The sequence below is a fragment of the Stenella coeruleoalba genome (genome assembly GCF_951394435.1).
Source record: "Stenella coeruleoalba genome assembly, chromosome: 3".
Classification (NCBI taxonomy): domain Eukaryota; kingdom Metazoa; phylum Chordata; class Mammalia; order Artiodactyla; family Delphinidae; genus Stenella; species Stenella coeruleoalba.
Window position 1 is genome coordinate 87,680,581 of NC_137148.1, and position 16,955 is coordinate 87,697,535.

At 36.3% G+C, this 16,955-nt stretch overlaps 1 protein-coding gene across 3 annotated transcripts in view; it reads right to left on the reverse strand.

Moving 5' to 3' along the window:
- FBXL17 (F-box and leucine rich repeat protein 17) overlaps positions 1 to 16,955 on the reverse strand; it is a 479,571-nt gene that overhangs the window by 153,261 nt on the left and 309,355 nt on the right. For all 3 annotated transcript variants that reach the window (XM_079916975.1, XM_079916976.1, XM_079916974.1), the window contains one exon: positions 13,684 to 13,760. In XM_079916975.1, coding sequence (XP_079773101.1) covers positions 13,684 to 13,760 — 77 coding nt within the window. The remainder of the gene's footprint in view (positions 1 to 13,683; positions 13,761 to 16,955) is intronic.

The window sequence follows — 16,955 nt, forward strand, 5'->3', positions numbered from 1 at the left end:
AATGATTTAAAATTTCAAATATATTCTCCTCAAGTATGTTCAGAAAGTGTTATTCTAGATGGTTTTGTCTTGGTCATGAGCTGCTTCCTGCATGACTGTCTCATCCTCAGTACCCCAGAGAAGCATCTCTGGACTTCAAATCTCCAAATCTGACCTTCCAAGGCTGACTTCAGAAAGATTCTCAAACAGAGGGCAGAAGAAGGGGCTGGATCCTATGAGGGCATTATTGTGATTTCAAATCTAAAAGAACAGAAGAATCCTTTATGAGAGGAAGTGAAATATCTTCAAAGCAAAACTGCTTTCTTGGAGAAGCTCCTAGAGCCGTATGTGAGGAAAGAGATAATAGAAAGAAAGAAAATGGGAAATTTAACCTAAGAAAGTGATAGAGATGATTAAAAATATATTACAAGTATCACTCATCAAACATTACTTAGCTAGTTTTCTACATACTTTTTTTTTCCGCTTCTAAGAATTATTTACCATATAGAATATTTTTGGCAAGCAAAATTTACATTATACCAGTATGAAGGTAGTTCATTTAAAAAAGCCATACATATTAATATATATAAAATAGAAGAGTACCATAACTCCCTGAAGACAGAGAGAACTTTTTTGTTTACTTCTTATTTCTAATTTTTAAAATCTCCTTTTCTCTGCCCATACTCAGTCATTCTCAATGAAAGACAAGTTGCTTTCAGGCATTGGGCATGCACTGCATACAGAGGCACATAGGCTGGATCAGTCACATCAAACTCAACACAACTGTTTGAAAAGTTGAAAAGTTCAAACTATTTATTTAATGTCATGCAGATAAACCCAAGAAAAGGAAAACATTTGACAGACAAATTCGCATTGACTGAGTCTTAAAAAGCCAAGGCAATGTTTTAGGATATGGGCTAAAATGAATAGTTTCATATTCAAGTTAAAAGTAAGTTTGACTTAATTAGGAAATTAAATTAACCAAACTACCTTTCTGCCTCAAGTGAAAGTTCCATTTAATATCTATCCTAAAGTGAAATCATAAAGGGAATCTATTCGATTCTCTTACTCCCAAAGATATGAGAGGAAAGGAATATTAACTCCTTATTTCATAGATAATAAGATCAACACACTGGATTTGATGAGCTTGGGAAGGTTGGCACCTTCTACCTCAAGAACAGTGTCCATTTTGTATCAAGGAAATCCACCAGTTTCCTGCTCTTAAGCAGGTCACTGACTGAGAGGTCTAGTTTTTATTTATACTTTGAAGGAGATGAAATAGAGCAGTGTTTTACAAACTGCTAGTCACTCTAGTAAGCGATGAAATAACTTTAGTGAAAATCCAACAAGCACTTTAAATGCAAAATGTATTTTTCACAGTAGAACAAGGAAGTTTAAAAGCCCTGAATAAGATTATGTAACACCATACAGTTTGAACACTTTTCTACGTATTTCCAAATGGGTCCAAGAGGTCATATTTTAGGACTTACTTAAAACAAATGCAGAATATCTGAGACAAAATTAGAAGGAAATCCCCAGAAAATTGATGGGGTAGCTAAAATGTAAAAGTACCTCTCCTTCCCAAGTTCCACTCCTAATTTCTCCAAAAGCAGAAAATGTGGGTAGAATTAAGAGAGTGTTGGATACAGGCATACCTCGGAGCTATTGCAGGGTAGGTTCCACACCACCACAATAAAGTGAATATTGCAATAAAGCAAGTCACACGAATTTTTTGGTTTCCCAGTGCGTATAAAGGTTATGTTTATACTATAATGTAGTCTATTATGTGTGCAATAGCATTATGTTTAAAAAAACCAAGGTAGATAACTTAATTAAAATATACTTTATTGCTAAAAAATGCTAACCATCATCTGAGCTTTCAGTGAGTCATAGTAGAATGTCAAAGATTACTGATCACAGATCACAATAAGAAATAAAGTAATAAAGGGAAAGTTTGAAACATTCTGAGAATTACCAAAATGCAACACACAGACACAAAATGAGCAAATGTGTTGGAGAAATGGTGCCAATAGACTTGTTCGACATAGGGGTGCCACAAACCTCCAATTTGTAAATATCGCAGTATTTACAAAGTGCAATAAGGCAAAGCAAAATAAAATGAGGTATGCCTGTGTAAGGAACTAGAAATTTCTAGTGTGTTGAGAATCCCTAAATGAGGATTCTCTAAAACCCAGGGGGCTGATGTTACTGAGTTGTAATGGAAAAGTTGGACTTGTGATGAGATCTAAAATAGGTTTTAAGCTGGAGGCTTAAAATACAGAAAATACTGTGATGTAAGATTCAGAGAGCAGCATAGACTTCGAAGATACATTTTTTTAAAAAGCCTAATTCATTCAAGAACCAAAGTTCTTTAGAAAAATGGCTGATGCCATGTCTCCAGCATGAAATGCACAAGATGAGCCGGGCATATCTTGACATAATCAGTCTATGTCAAATGGACAGGGGAACCATTTTGAAGAAGCTTGTACTACCAAAAGATAGGACAATTTGAGTTATCAATTTAAAAATAACTGCAATGGATTATTGAGTTTATAATAATACTTAAACAAAAGCAACAACAACACCTCATTGGTCACCTTGGAAGAATAATGGAAATGAAATTAGCATTTTAAAAACTGGTAAATAAAGAGAAAGTATCATTCCTTCCTTTCCTATATAAATTGAACTCAAGTAAACCAAGAAGTCAATAAAGGAAAGTTGCTCTTAATAATAAGGAAATCCTGCTAATAAATAAAAAGAGAAAGAACTTCTGGTAAGGTTTAATCCTACCAGTGTTAATGGATATAACAATGTGAGACTAATTTGTGAAAGACATACAGTAAAATCAATTAGTTTAATGTTTTTCTTGTTTTGTTTTTTTGCGTTACGCGGGCCTCTCACTGTCGTGGCCTCTCCCGCTGCAGAGCACAGGCTCCGGACGTGCAGGCTCAGCGGCCATGGCTCACGGGCCCAGCCGCTCCGCGGCATGTGGGATCTTCCCGGACTCGGGCACGAACCCATGTCCCCTGCATCAGCACGCGGACTCTCAACCACTGCACCACCAGGGAAGCCCTAGTTTAATGTTTAATTTATATTTTGCTATGAGCATTACTATCATTTTCTAATGGGAAACTTGGTGGACGTTTGTTTTGTTTTGCTTTTCCGTTGTTTTTTTTCCCCCAAAATAAATCAGATGCCAAGTGTCTTAAGTAGGCTAATTAACCAGTAAATAGTGAAGGAGATTTAGTCAAACACACAGCTGGGGAGGGCATAATTATCTTAAATTATCTTAAAGAGAAGGTGAGACCCTAAGAGAGCACTTGTAGATATAATTTACTGCTTTAGAAGGAAGAGATGCAGCCCTTGGGTTTTTACCCCCTTTCGGCTCCTACTTCTCATGATATTTCAGAAAATGAGGAGCACTGATGCTAAACAGCATAAAGGAGGCAGAGAGCAAAGCCACATTGAAGAGAAATTCAATTTTGACTTCTCAGAGGACATTCTCGGAAGAGGCTCTCCTAAGGGAAGAAAAGTAAGGGGCACCTGATGCAGGTGATGACTCTGAGGCCCCGGGAACTTCTGAGCCCAGGTTTAAGGAAGAACTTAAAGAAGAGAACAATTGCTTATGTTTTTGAGAATGGTACAACTGTGTATCTTTAGAAATATCTGTACTTTAAAAAAATGGAATAAAATACCTAGGAATAAACCTACCTAAGGAGACAAAAGACCTGTAGGCAGAAAACTATAAGACACTGATGAAAGAAATTAAAGATGATACAAACAGATGGAGAGATATACCATGTTCTTGGATTGGAAGAATCAACATTGTGAAAATGACTATACTACCCAAAGCAATCTACAGATTCAATACAATCCCTATCAAACTACCAATGGCATTTTTCACAGAACTAGAACAAAAAATTTCACAATTTGTATGTGGAAACACAAAAGACCCTGAATAGCCAAAGCAATATTGAGAAGAAAAACGGAGCTAGAGGAATCAGGCTCCTGGACTTCAGACTACACTACAAAGCTACAATAATCAAGAGAGTATGGTACTGGCACAAAAACAGAAATATAGATCAATGGAACAGGATAGAAAGCCCAGAGATAAACCCACACACATATGGTCACTTTATTTTTGATAAAGGAGGCAAGAATATACAGTGGAGAAAAGACAGCCTCTTCAATAGGTGATGCTGGGAAAATTGGACAGCTACATGAAAAAGAATGAAACTAGATCACTCCCTAACACCACATACAAAAATAAACTCAAAATGGATTAAAGACCTAAATGTAAGGCCAAAAACTATCAAACTCTTAGAGGAAAACATAGGCAGAACACTCTTTGCCATAAATCACAGCAAGATCCTTTTTGACCCACCTCTTAGAGAAATGGAAATAAAAACAAAAATAAACAAATGGGACCTAATGAAACTTAAAAGCTTTTACACAGCAAAGGAAACCATAAACAAGACCATGGTTCTGAAGAACCTAGGGGCAGGACAGGAATAAAGACGCAGATGTAGAGAATAGACTTGAGGACACGGGGAGGGGGAAGGGTAACCTGGGACAAAGTGAGAGAGTGGCATGGACTTATACATACTACCATATGTAAAATAGATAGGTAGTGGGAAGCAGCTGCATAGCACAGGGAGATCAGCTCGGTGCTTTGTGACCATCTAGCGGGGTGGGATAGGGAAGATGGGAGGGAGATACAAGAGGGAGGAGATATGGGATATATGTATAGCTGATTCACTTTGTTATAAAGCAGAAACTAACACACCATTGTAAAGCAATTATACTCCAATAAAGATGTTAAAAAAAATGCTATGAAACATGTCATTTGGCATTAACTAAAATTGCTTTTAAAGGATCATTTAAATGAAGAAATTATTTCTATATGAAAAGCAGAGAAATTTAAGAAGTTATCTGCACATAATCCAGTAAACGATTTGGAGTGAGGAGATTATAGTTCCAGTTTTGTTAATTAATTAAAACCTGTCTGGGCTCAATTTTCTCATCTATTAAAAAAGTAATATTTCTGCTTCCTTCATAAGCTTTTGGTAATAATTTAGAAGGAGAGTATAGGAAAAAATTTTAACTCATGAAGAATTATATACAGTTCTGAAATAATTAAGAAAACATTTATTGAATACATGAATACACAATATCAATGAGAGTCTCTATCTTCCAGCTAGGGAATGTTTAATCATAGAATATAACTGATATTTGGTGGCAGCACAACAAAGTTATAGTGAATAAGCACATTAAACCTATTAAGTTCTATAACTATATAATTAGATCTCATGGGGTAGCTGCTTTGCGACATTGTTTTTTTACACACAGATGGACAAACATGGTTATCATGGGATTCAGTTACCTTTGTTTAAGCTTTGACAACCGGGAAAATCCAACAAAGCTTTCTAGTAATAAATACTACTAAGTATATCACTGACCTATGAGTGGTTATCCAAGAGATATTTAACACTGAATCTATACCATATGGTTATTCACAGACAGTGTGAACCTGAGGGTTTCCTAGCCGCAGTTTCCACATCTCTAGGCTTGAATACTAACAGTCCATATATAAGGGGATTAAATGAATAATGCCCCACAGAAAATATCCAATAAATGGTAACTATTCTATTATATTATTATGAAAATGTACACTTGACTTCTGTCAATTGAACTGGGTACTTGATTAGTAGTTAAAACCCAAAGTAGTGTTTCCTTTTATATATGTTAAGTGAAGTTGTTACCATGGGAATGGTGAATAAGACAGGAAAAGTCTAGATGAAAGTTGGAACTTACCCTGAATTTTCAACTAGAATATTTTCATAAGGTTTCTTCAAAATTTGCCTGTGTGTGCACGTAATCACTTTGGATGATTTCTGCTCTTTCTTTAGATTAACCAATGCATACAAACTCATCCATTCAGACACCTGCTCTTGCTCTGAGTCTTTCCTAAGGCTGTACTACCTCAAATGCCCTTGCTTCTCATATCTGTCCTCCCATGCCTCCTCCAACAAAAATCCTTCCCCAAAGATTTCAGCCTCTTATGACCTTGTCCTCCTGAGCCCCTACATCTTGTAGGGCCTATTTGTTAAAAAAAAAATTCACACCATCATGTTGCTTAATAGGTTGGAAAACATTTTCACTGCTTATGTCTTCTTTCTCTATGTAAGCATATATACTTCTCACCCATCTCTGTATTCTCCTCAGCACCCAGCTAGTACACATACAGTAAACATTTGCTGAATGAAACAAAAATGGAACTGGTCCAGTATAAATCCCAGGATTAGAAAGAAATTTAAACATTATGTACGTCAATTCCTTACCTAGTGCTTCCATCTTTCCATATTCTTTTCGAGAGATTGTCTCGGTGTGAATAACTCTTGTAATAGAGGACTCACTACCACTCAAAATTTCTATTTTTAAGAAGTTTTAAACATTAGAAGATTGTTTATTTTGTGGGATACTAGAAATTTAGTATTATTGCAGTTATCTTGGTGTTTATTGTAGTCCCCTTTAGATCTACTCATTGCTGATACAATACTGATAATGGTCAATAATGACACTATTTATATTACAGCATATTTCAAGGAAAACAAATGCTTAGTCTGCATACTTAAGGGTACTAAGCAGTGGGGGTTAAAAATAGGAACTCCAAAAAATTACTTTTCATGTGATTTGGGATAAATTTCTTTTATCTGTAACAGGACTCCTTCATAAGATTAACACTAAAACAGCTAATTAATACTAAAATCAAACACTCTATTTTAGAAATGCTAAAAGCAGTTGAGAGAAGGAAAGTGGGAAAGTTAATATTTTAGCTAGTGATTCGGTTGTATATGGAAATTGAGTATTTGGCTATAAAAATTAATAAACTAAATAATTTGCAGCAACAATATTCATGTATTTGGAGGTGTAAGAAAGTTCAGGGGCAAGCACAGAAACCGGTCCATTCGTCTTTTACATGTAAGTTAGAAGATTCCTTAGTCAAAAAAAAAAGAACCCTATTATATAGGAAGCTAGAGATGGCCTTTGAATTGGTTATGGGAGACTTTTCTTAAAATAAATGTCTTAAGGGCTTCCCTGGTGGCGCAGTGGTTAAGAATCTGCCTGTCAATGCAGGGGACAGGGGTTCGAGCCCTGGTCTGGGAAGATCTCACATGCCACGGAGCAACCAAGCCCGTGAACCACAACTACTGAGCCTGTGCTCTAGAGCCCGTGAGCCACAACTACTGAAGCCCGCGTGCCTAGAGCCCGTGCTCCGCAACATCAGAAGCCACTGCAATGAGAAGTCTGCACACCGCAATGAAGAGTAGTCCCCGCTTCCTGCAACTAGAGGAAAGCCCACGCGCAGCAACGGACACCCAATGCAGTCAAAAATAAATAAATAAAATAAATAAATTTATTAAAAAAAAAACCAAACGTCTTAAGAAGTGCTTCTCGGGCTTCCCTGGTGGCTCAGTGGTTGACAGTCCACCTGCCGATGCATAGGACACGGGTTCGTGCCCCGGTCCGGGAAGATCCCACATGCCGCGGAGCGGCTGGGCCCGTGAGCCATGGCCACTGAGCCTGCGCGTCCAGAGCCTATGCTCCGCAACGGGAGAGGCCACAACAGTGAGAGGCCCGTGTACCGCAAAAAAAAAAAAAAAAGGAAGTGCTTCTCAATACATTTGAGATGAAAGTCTATTATGAAAAGTCTATTATGATAAGCATGGTTATTGTTCAGTCTTTTATTTCAGGGTTATATAGCTGCAGGCTTAGGATGACCTAGGAAATAGGGAAGAAAGTCAACAATTTCTTTGCTGTTGAGCGGACAAAAAAAAAAAAAAAAGCATTTAGAAAACAGTTATAATTAAATACCAATTTTTTGGTTAAAAATCATGACAATTACTGAAAAGAAAGAAAAAAGAGAAAATAACACTTGCTAAGTATAACGGTAGACACATAAATACAATAGTGAGGAATTCCAGGAATGAAAGAATTAGAAGTGGAGAGCAATAACTTTTAAGATGGGCATAAAAACAAGGTGAATTTGCAACAGTAGAAGATTTAGCAATTTAGTACTATTTTGTTAGAAACAATAAAAGCTATCTATATTTAAATGACAGAATGGAGAGAAAGTGAATAATCAACAGTAAACAATAAGACATTCTTTTTGACTTGCAACTGTATTTTCTAAAGTTCTTCTCTGTCACTTTACAACTATTAGAGTTATTCCTGCTGACAAAAGGAGTTGAATCTTACCCAGCAACCTTGGAGCAGTCTGAAATACAATTTGAAAATGAAACAAAACATAAAAGGAAAAGAACCAAGAATTAAATATTAAATGGAACATCACTGTATGTAATGCATACCTAATAATATGAAAAATAAGATGGTGTAAGAAAGAGCAAAATTATTTTTGGTATAAGATTTTTTTCTTGAATAATATATCAGTGTTGGTTTGGCAAGAAAAAAAAAAAAAAAAAAGAAACACTCCTGATACTAGTATAACCCAGAATGCTTCTTGGGATCTCTTTTTGTTTCTTCAGTGTGCTTATTTTGAAAATGTATCCCAGATCCCAATTTGGATTAACTAATAGCTAAAGAGGTCTGGTATTCCAAGAAGAGGTAGCGAATGTACAACTTATTAATCTTTCAATAGCGTCAGAAGGCCAACAAGGCTGGGGTGAGGCATGGGTTAGACCAAAGCAAAGATTTATGGCTGCTGGCACTCCCTGCCATTCTTCTTGTCTGGAAGAAGATGCATTACCTGTTTTTTCTCTTTTTTTTTAATAAGCAGGCCAGCCCTGTCCTCTGGATCCCAACAGGGTGAAAGCTCCAGGAATGCAGAAACTACATGTCCTGCCTCTAGCACAGAGCCCAGCACATAGTAGGTACTGAATCAATATTTGTTAACAGAATGAATATACATCACGTCTGTCGTGTGGCAGACCAACTGAAATGACATCTCACATGATAACCACTGGAACAAATGACCTCCTTGTCTTGGAAGACCTTTTGCCCAGAGCAATCCAAAAGCTTTTATGGCAAGCCTTGGGGTTAGGTTTAAAAGGCCCAGATCAGGCAGAAGCGCATTGGCAAGCAGAGTAAGGGGCAGTCAAAGACTGTCCTCAGAGAGCAGCCCCAGGGCCTGCGGGAGTGACGGGAGAATGTGGAGCGGCCCAGATGAGCCTGTGGGTTGTCAGAGACTTGTAGGCCCCAGACATCGATGTCAGTAGTTGAGTGTTTACAGTCCTCTTTAATTAAAAGGTTATTTGACAACTTGAGATGGGAAGCAAAAAGATATCCTCTAGAGTGTATTTCAAGGGCCCTGAGGAGTGCTAAATAAAGTCAAAGGAAATGTGATAACAACCCAGAAAGGAACCTGGGTCCTTTTTACAACTGCTCCCTAACACAGGGTCACACTGGTAACCTTCACTACGGAGATGCTAATGGAGATACGGGCTTTATTCATCCATCCCATTTACTATACCACATGTTCTATGCCTTGCAGCTGGAGTAAGACTGGCTCTGACCTCTGTAGGCTTGAATGATACAAGTTGTTTTCCCTTTAATCCTAAGGATACACTGTTCTGAAGGAGGAGAATTTTCAACAGAAAAGTGTTTGAAGGTGAGCAGAAAGGTTGGTTGGAAATTATTAGTTGATAAATTATTATAAGAACAAAAAACAAAAGCATACGGGAAGCCAAGAGAAAATTATCCAAACAAAAATGAAGGTAACATAGAGAAGAGATAGGGAAGAAACCTAAGATAGGGAGACAAATTAAAGATTTTATACTTTTTGCTGCATCTTTCTTTTTATTCCCCACTAATAAGAATCTGGTTTAGATAGCTTAGGTGTGGAAGTCAACTAGGCATGTATAGACTAATACAGGTCAAACTTCTAAATAATGATTCCCATAAACAGAAAGCCACACTTGGAGGAGGAGGGCTAATTCTTCTTCAGAAAAAGAGATGATTCTGTAATTATAAAAACTGCCAATTAGTGAGTGTCCACTATGCCACCAGGCACAACACAGATGTTTTATATTCATTTTCACTACCTTTTATGGTGTGTATTATCATGTGCTTAACAGATGACAAAACTAAGAGGTTAAGTAACTTGCTCAAGGTCACAAAGAAAAGAAGAGGCGAATTCTAACCTACTTCTCTGACTCAGTTTGAGTTTTTTTCCCACGATACTACCTATAACATTTATTTGTTTAGTGACAGAAGAGTGACAATATTAGATTTCTCTTTAGGGAGCAATTTCCCAAGACTGTATTTTCCATTTAGCTGTGCCTGAATTATTGATTTGTTTATAATTGTTATCCTTTACCATAAAGATCTATGTTCAATCTGGGGAATAAGAAACCTATTAGAATGATAGTTTTCTTCATGACAACTGTATCATATATCAATTAAAATGAACATAACTGGGCTTCCCTGGTGGCGCAGTGGTTAAGAACTCGCCTGCCAATTCAGGGGACATGGGTTCGAGCCCTGGTCCGGGAAGATCCCACATGCTGCGGAGCAACTAAGCCTGTGTGCCACAACTACTGAAGCCTGTGCGCCTAGAGCCTGTGCTCCACAACAAGAGAAGCCACCGCAATGAGAAGCCCATGCACCACAACAAAGACCCAATGCAGCCAAAAATAAATAAATTAATTAAAAAAAAATGAACATAGCTTCCTAACAGCCTGGGCAGGTGTTGCTAAGTACTATAATACTACACTCAACAACTGTGAGAATCTTGAGAAAAATTACAAATGATAAGCCAGGAGAGCTGCTGTTTCTGAATCAATGCATCCTGCAAAAACACTTCAAAAATCTCAGGATACAGTACTGAATGCATGTACGAACACAGCACCAAAGAAAAAGGAGGTGAGGAGAAGACTAGCTAGAATATGAGCAAAGCAATAGGAAGCAGAATTAGGGAGTAGTCTCTTGAAGGATGAAATTCCCCTGGTATCAGGTGTACATCAAATTTTACAATTTCTAAGTAGCCTCAAAAATCAAAAAGTCCCACAGAATATGTCTTTAATTATCCAGTTAAAGAAGGAAGAAAGCATCTGCTTTTCCTTCTTAAAATTTATAATTAACACAGGGCAAGGGATCACAGCCTCCCCTAGTAGAGCAATGACCTCCAATAACATGCCGTTTCTCTGGTTACAATGAAGAATCTTTCTTGCTGTCTTTTTGACAAAAATTGTTCACGTGTTATTGGCATGGTACCAGAGGAAAAAAGATGCACTGAGCTGAGTGTTTAGTAACTTCTTTTAATTTTAAAATCAAGTAGCAATTATAGTAAAATCTCATGAACTATTGACCTTTCCCCCTCATCCTCAACTGTGCCCAAACATTTTGAAAAACAGAACCAACAGATGCACAGAGACTTTCATCACAAATCCTTAGAACACCTAAAACCTCACGGAAGAAGGAAGAGAGACTAGGTGGGGCAGAGAGCTTGAAAGCTGGAGGAACTGAGGTATGAAAAAAACCGTGATAGATTTCATGTCTGGGTGGAGGAAGGAAGTCCTCAAAAGTTTCACTTCTACTTCCTCTCAACTAGACTAGATCAGTGGTTCTCAACTTTGGCTGACATTGACAACATTTAGACAGGTTTTATTGCCTGGGCACCACCTCCTAGAAATTCTGATTTAATTAGTCTTGTGTAAGGTTCAGGCATCTGAACGCTTTAGAAACTCCCCAGGTGATCCTAATGTGCAGAGAGGGTTGAGAACCGCTGACCTAAATAATTCAGAGATAGGAATAAATGCAAACCACATGGGCAAAGTTCTAACCGTTTTCACCTCACCAGGAGAAAAAAAATCCTGAGATCTCAAAATATCAGAACCTGAGAATATCACTAAACAATAGCAATAAACAATAGCAATAAACCTTCCTTCCTTCCAAGGAAAGGAAAGGAGGTAGAAGAATTTTGTGTGAATCTTTTCTCTGTCCCACTCCTGTAGGAAAGCAATTTTTCTCAGCAGTATACATTGTGCTAATCATTAGACTAGGTACCAGGTACACACACAGGAGCATGAAGTCAATTCACAAATGAGGAAACAGTCTCAGAGACGCGAAGGAACTTCCCTAAGGCCAAAGAACAAGGAACGAAGACAGAACTCGATCCCAGATCTGTCCCAAGTCCAAAGGTTTTTCTCTTTTCCGTATCTTCTGGAACACTTCTTTGCACTGGCTAACTTAACTGGTACTGGGACAGAGTGTAACTTTAGCAACATTTTCCACTGCAGGACCTTGAAAAGTTCTAAGGAACTTAATCCATAGCTCTCCTGGCAATTAGCAATCTGACATTGACAGCAAACAGGTAAAAGGGAGAAATATAAAGTAAGGTTGGAGGGGCAGGTAGGAGACTAATGGTAAAGGATCTTGAATGCCAAGTAAAGAGTTTGCAACGTATGAATGTACTAGTTAATTAACAAATCTACAGGTATTGAGGATATGCCCTGTGTTGGGCAGAGAGAACACTCTAAGGCCTAGACAATAGGGAGATATTGGAGGTTTTAGAGTTACTGTATCTAAGTGGCAATCTAATACGCCAAACCAGAAAACAAACTACAAGTAAAAAGAAAATATATCAAAACACTCCTTTCTCATGGTATAGTTAGGAAAAAGACAACACCCAGAAACATTATAGATAAATCCATGTAAGACATTTACCATTCTCAAAAAATAAACTTTGAAAAGAAATTAGGGTTTTCAAGCCAAATCCTTTATGTTATTTTTTGTTACAGCTTCCATAGAATTTTTCCAAAGGATGAATTTAGTAGCTGATAAAATACAACTCTCCCACCCAGGGCAGATGGTCAGTATGACATCTTAGGATTGGAGTCGGTTATTAGCATATGTTGGAGTTAACAATAAAAAACGTAATGGATTATTAGTTCCCTTCAAGGCAGAAAGCATATTCTCCAGTTTAAAGGAACAAATTTAAAAATCAGAAAAGAAAAATGGAAACCATTTTAGTCTCCCATAAAGCCAAATAATTAGTTAAAACTCTGTATTTGGATTACATATGCAAATTAATAGGAAAAAATATATAAAGCTGAATGAAAAAGGAAAGGCTAGCTTACTTTTCTTTATTACTCCAATAGGATGATTTCATACTTTTCATATTTTTAAAAAACAACTTGCTTTTCTCCACTTTAAAGGGATATTTAAAATTAAGATAATTTAAACTCTTACAAACAAATGTATACCCTTTACTTCCTGTATATCTGAACTTCCTATTGGAAGTTTCCAGCGTTTTAAAGAATTTAAGGCATTAAGAAGGTTGGCATTTGGAATGGCACAAGAATGCATTTTACATGACATTAAGCAAATCAACTCAATGTAATAGTTACTTTATATTTATTATATCAAATATGTAATTATCCTAGTATTTATTTTCATCATACAGCAATTTTAGCCATACTTTTTAATCCTATGTGAGTGTGTATGTGCATGTGCACATATGTGTGTATGATTACATGTGGTGATAAACTGATATACATGTTCATTTTTACTCTGGTTCCATTTTCATGATTTCTTGATTCGGGGGGGTGTGATCAGAGACTACAAGTAAAGATAAAACTCATAGTCTCTATGAGTTAGTAGCTTTTGATTTCTTTTAAAAAAGCTTTCAAAGATCTTGTACCTTTTTATTCTTGAAAATGATTAGGACAATGGCTCATTACATACCATAATCTGTGATTTTACAGGACACCAAATACAGCTCTTTCAGGTTTTGTCCTTCCTTTGCAATGACCTCCACACACCTAAAACACATACAAAAAATGGTGAGTTACACTAATGCGTTTCAAGTTAAATTAGCAAGAGTTTGGCCAGGACTGTAACAGGAAGAGGTCAGCGTTTGATGAATGCCACAGCTCTCTCCTTTCAACAAACCTCTTTCAAGGTGTTTCAGGAAAAGGTATTATATTCCCTGCTTTAAACTCAAGTGCTCTAATACCTAAATGACTTCAATTAAATACATTTATGACTAGCACATCTTTTAAAACCAAAGTGATGAAAGAGAGATATTCCTGTAAGAGTAGTATTACATTTGGTAATAAAGGATTAGTAAACATGTGCTATATAATGAACATATGTTATTTACATAAAAAATAATGTAATTAAAGTGTAGAATATAGACAGATGGTTATTATAAAAGAATGGTAATATTGCTCATTGTTTAATTATTAATGATGGACTTTGATAACACTGAAGTACACATTTTGTGAAATTTTATTCAAAATAAAAATGTTTTCAAAATCTGTAACACTGATTAAAGATGAAAGAAAAATCGTACACATAAGAACTTTAAAATCTTTTACTTTAAAATGTTTTACTCTTAACATTTTAAATGAATTGTTGCATACATATAGGCCATATTCATAATATAGATATAGATATGTAAGATTTAAAGTCTTTTCTGGTTTCATTTCAGTTAAAAGGTTTTTGAATGGTGTACTCTGCTCTAATGGCCGTAGTGGAACATGTAGTACAGAATTGAATGAACTTTGAACACAATGATTAACAGTGTGGCTCAGTCCCCTGAATTATCAGAAAAACCTGTACAGTCAAACTGACACATTGGCAGATGCATCCTTCAATGCAGCTCCTGTTTTAATCTTTATAAATAACAGTTAAGTAAAAGGGTAAAAGCAAAAAGAGTCATTAACCTTTTCTAGAAAGTAAGGATCAAGTAATTTGATACCTATGTGTGTAATCCATCAAAAAATTACTGAGTATCCATCTCTGTCTTCCAGATATTTTATTTGCTGTCTGGCTTATTTGTAAGTATCTTCATAAAATGTCAGGAAATTTTATACAATTTTACTTCACATAATTTATTACTGAAGGTTAAATTAATTATAGAGAAGACATATTTTTCTTTTAAAAATATTTTTATAGAATATTGTTTTAATGGAATGATAAACATTTCTAAGTTCCTCAGAATAACTGAATAGACATTTTTTTGGCTATTTAAAAAAAAAAAGGTATATGATAAAAATGGGTAAGCTCTTCCATGGTTACAACAGAAAACTTAAAACAGTAACAATGTAATTATGATTGATACAGGTTATTATGAAGGGAAATTTTTAAACCTAATTCCGTGTCATTTCGCTTTACTGTAATATTTGAATAAAGCCATAAGAAAAGGGAAAATAAAACATTACAGGCAACAACCATGTTTTACATATGACTTTAAAAACTAATTTTCACATACTAAGGATAAAATAAAGGCCCTAGATGATTGTATTATAAATAGTTAATAAAAAGTCTACTTTCTACTGTATCGAATATGCATAGCTCTCTGTCCTCCTCCATTACCTACCAAAAAAGTTAGCAGATCCAACATTTTGTATGACCACCACAAAATGAAATAAGTTAGTGCAGAAATAATGTTCATATCATTTATTTTGTTCTCATGGTCTTTTCAAATAGTTCAAAACACCTGATTTTACATCTGATTATGGAAAAACTCTAAGCAAATACAATATTCTATTTGTGTTCCTGCCACTTGATTCTATATTAATAGGTATGCTACAAGCACACGAGAACATTAAAGACACACAGAGCAGACTACAGACAGCAAACACAAATTGATTTCAGTGTACAAGCCAGATCAAATGCTATTTCATAGGCAACAAAAACCGGTATTCACATAAAATCAGATAATCAATCACTGGATAAAAACTGTCCTAAAACTGATGAAAGGCCTTGAGCATCAGGTTTCCTCCCTACATGACAGAGAAAGTTATGAATAGATATTACACATATATTTAGCTTACTCAAGGGGCAATAGCCAAGAGAAAACATGTGATTAAGAAATAAAAAACAGTACAGTACATATCTTTTAGAGGAAAAAAAAGAGAAACATAAGAGAAAAGCACTTTGCTTTTACAAAGGATCACCTAGGATTTTTGTTCTTTTGTTTAAATGTTTTTTTAATTAATTAATTAATTATTTAAAAAATAAGGAACGCTTCATGAATTTGTGTGTCATCCTTGCGCAGGGACCATGCTAATCTTCTCTGTATCATTCCAATTTTAGTGTATGTGCTGCCGAAGCAAGCACTTGCTCTGTTTTTAAAAGTCCAGTCACGGGCTTCCCTGGTGGCGCGGTGGTTGGGAGCCCGCCTACCAATGCAAGAGACACGGGTTCGCTCCGCAGCGGGAGGCGCCGCAGCGGTGGAGGGCCCGCGTACCGCAAAAAGAAAAAAGTTCCGTCACATAAGGTTTTCCGAATACTTTTAATTACCCTGTAATCACAGCCAGTGTGCTAGAAGTTATGCACAACGTAAAACTATTCCGCAAATAGGAATTCACGGAGGAAAAAAAAGTATTCCCTGGAAGATTTTTGGCAAAAATTATTTTTTTAATTTAAATATCACATATTTCATGGATGTGATATTTGAGAAGTCCCAAGTTCTGTGAACCTGGACTGAAACTCAATATCATATTAACACACAAAATTGAGTGGTTCAAATAAATAGGTAAAATAGCTGTTTTTTTGAGAGTTGAAAATGGAAGTGGTTTATATTATCCTGTTACTGCAAATTGGTGAAAATGGAACCCCACATCAGGTCCCTGGCTAGTGTCTTAAGTCCCGTGATTCGTCTAGGCCTACCTAGTTTCCCAGGCAGCTTGTAGTGATAGCAAGTCATGATGAGAGACCACGCTGGTGACTGTCCTTTCCTTCTAAAACTTTTAGAGTCCATTCTAGAATATATTTACAGGAGGTACCCTAACACAAGTCTGTTGACCACATTTACTCTAAATCTACTCTGTTTCAAGAGTCTTGGCTTTAGTTGTGGCCTTTAGTGTATTAACATCAGAGAATTTCCCAGTTCACTGCATAGACTGTATGCAGGCAACAAACAAGGCTTAGTAATTATTTACACCTTGACTACAGGTATTCATGTAAATTTTTAAGGGGTATTAAAAATGATACCCAAAAATGGGAGG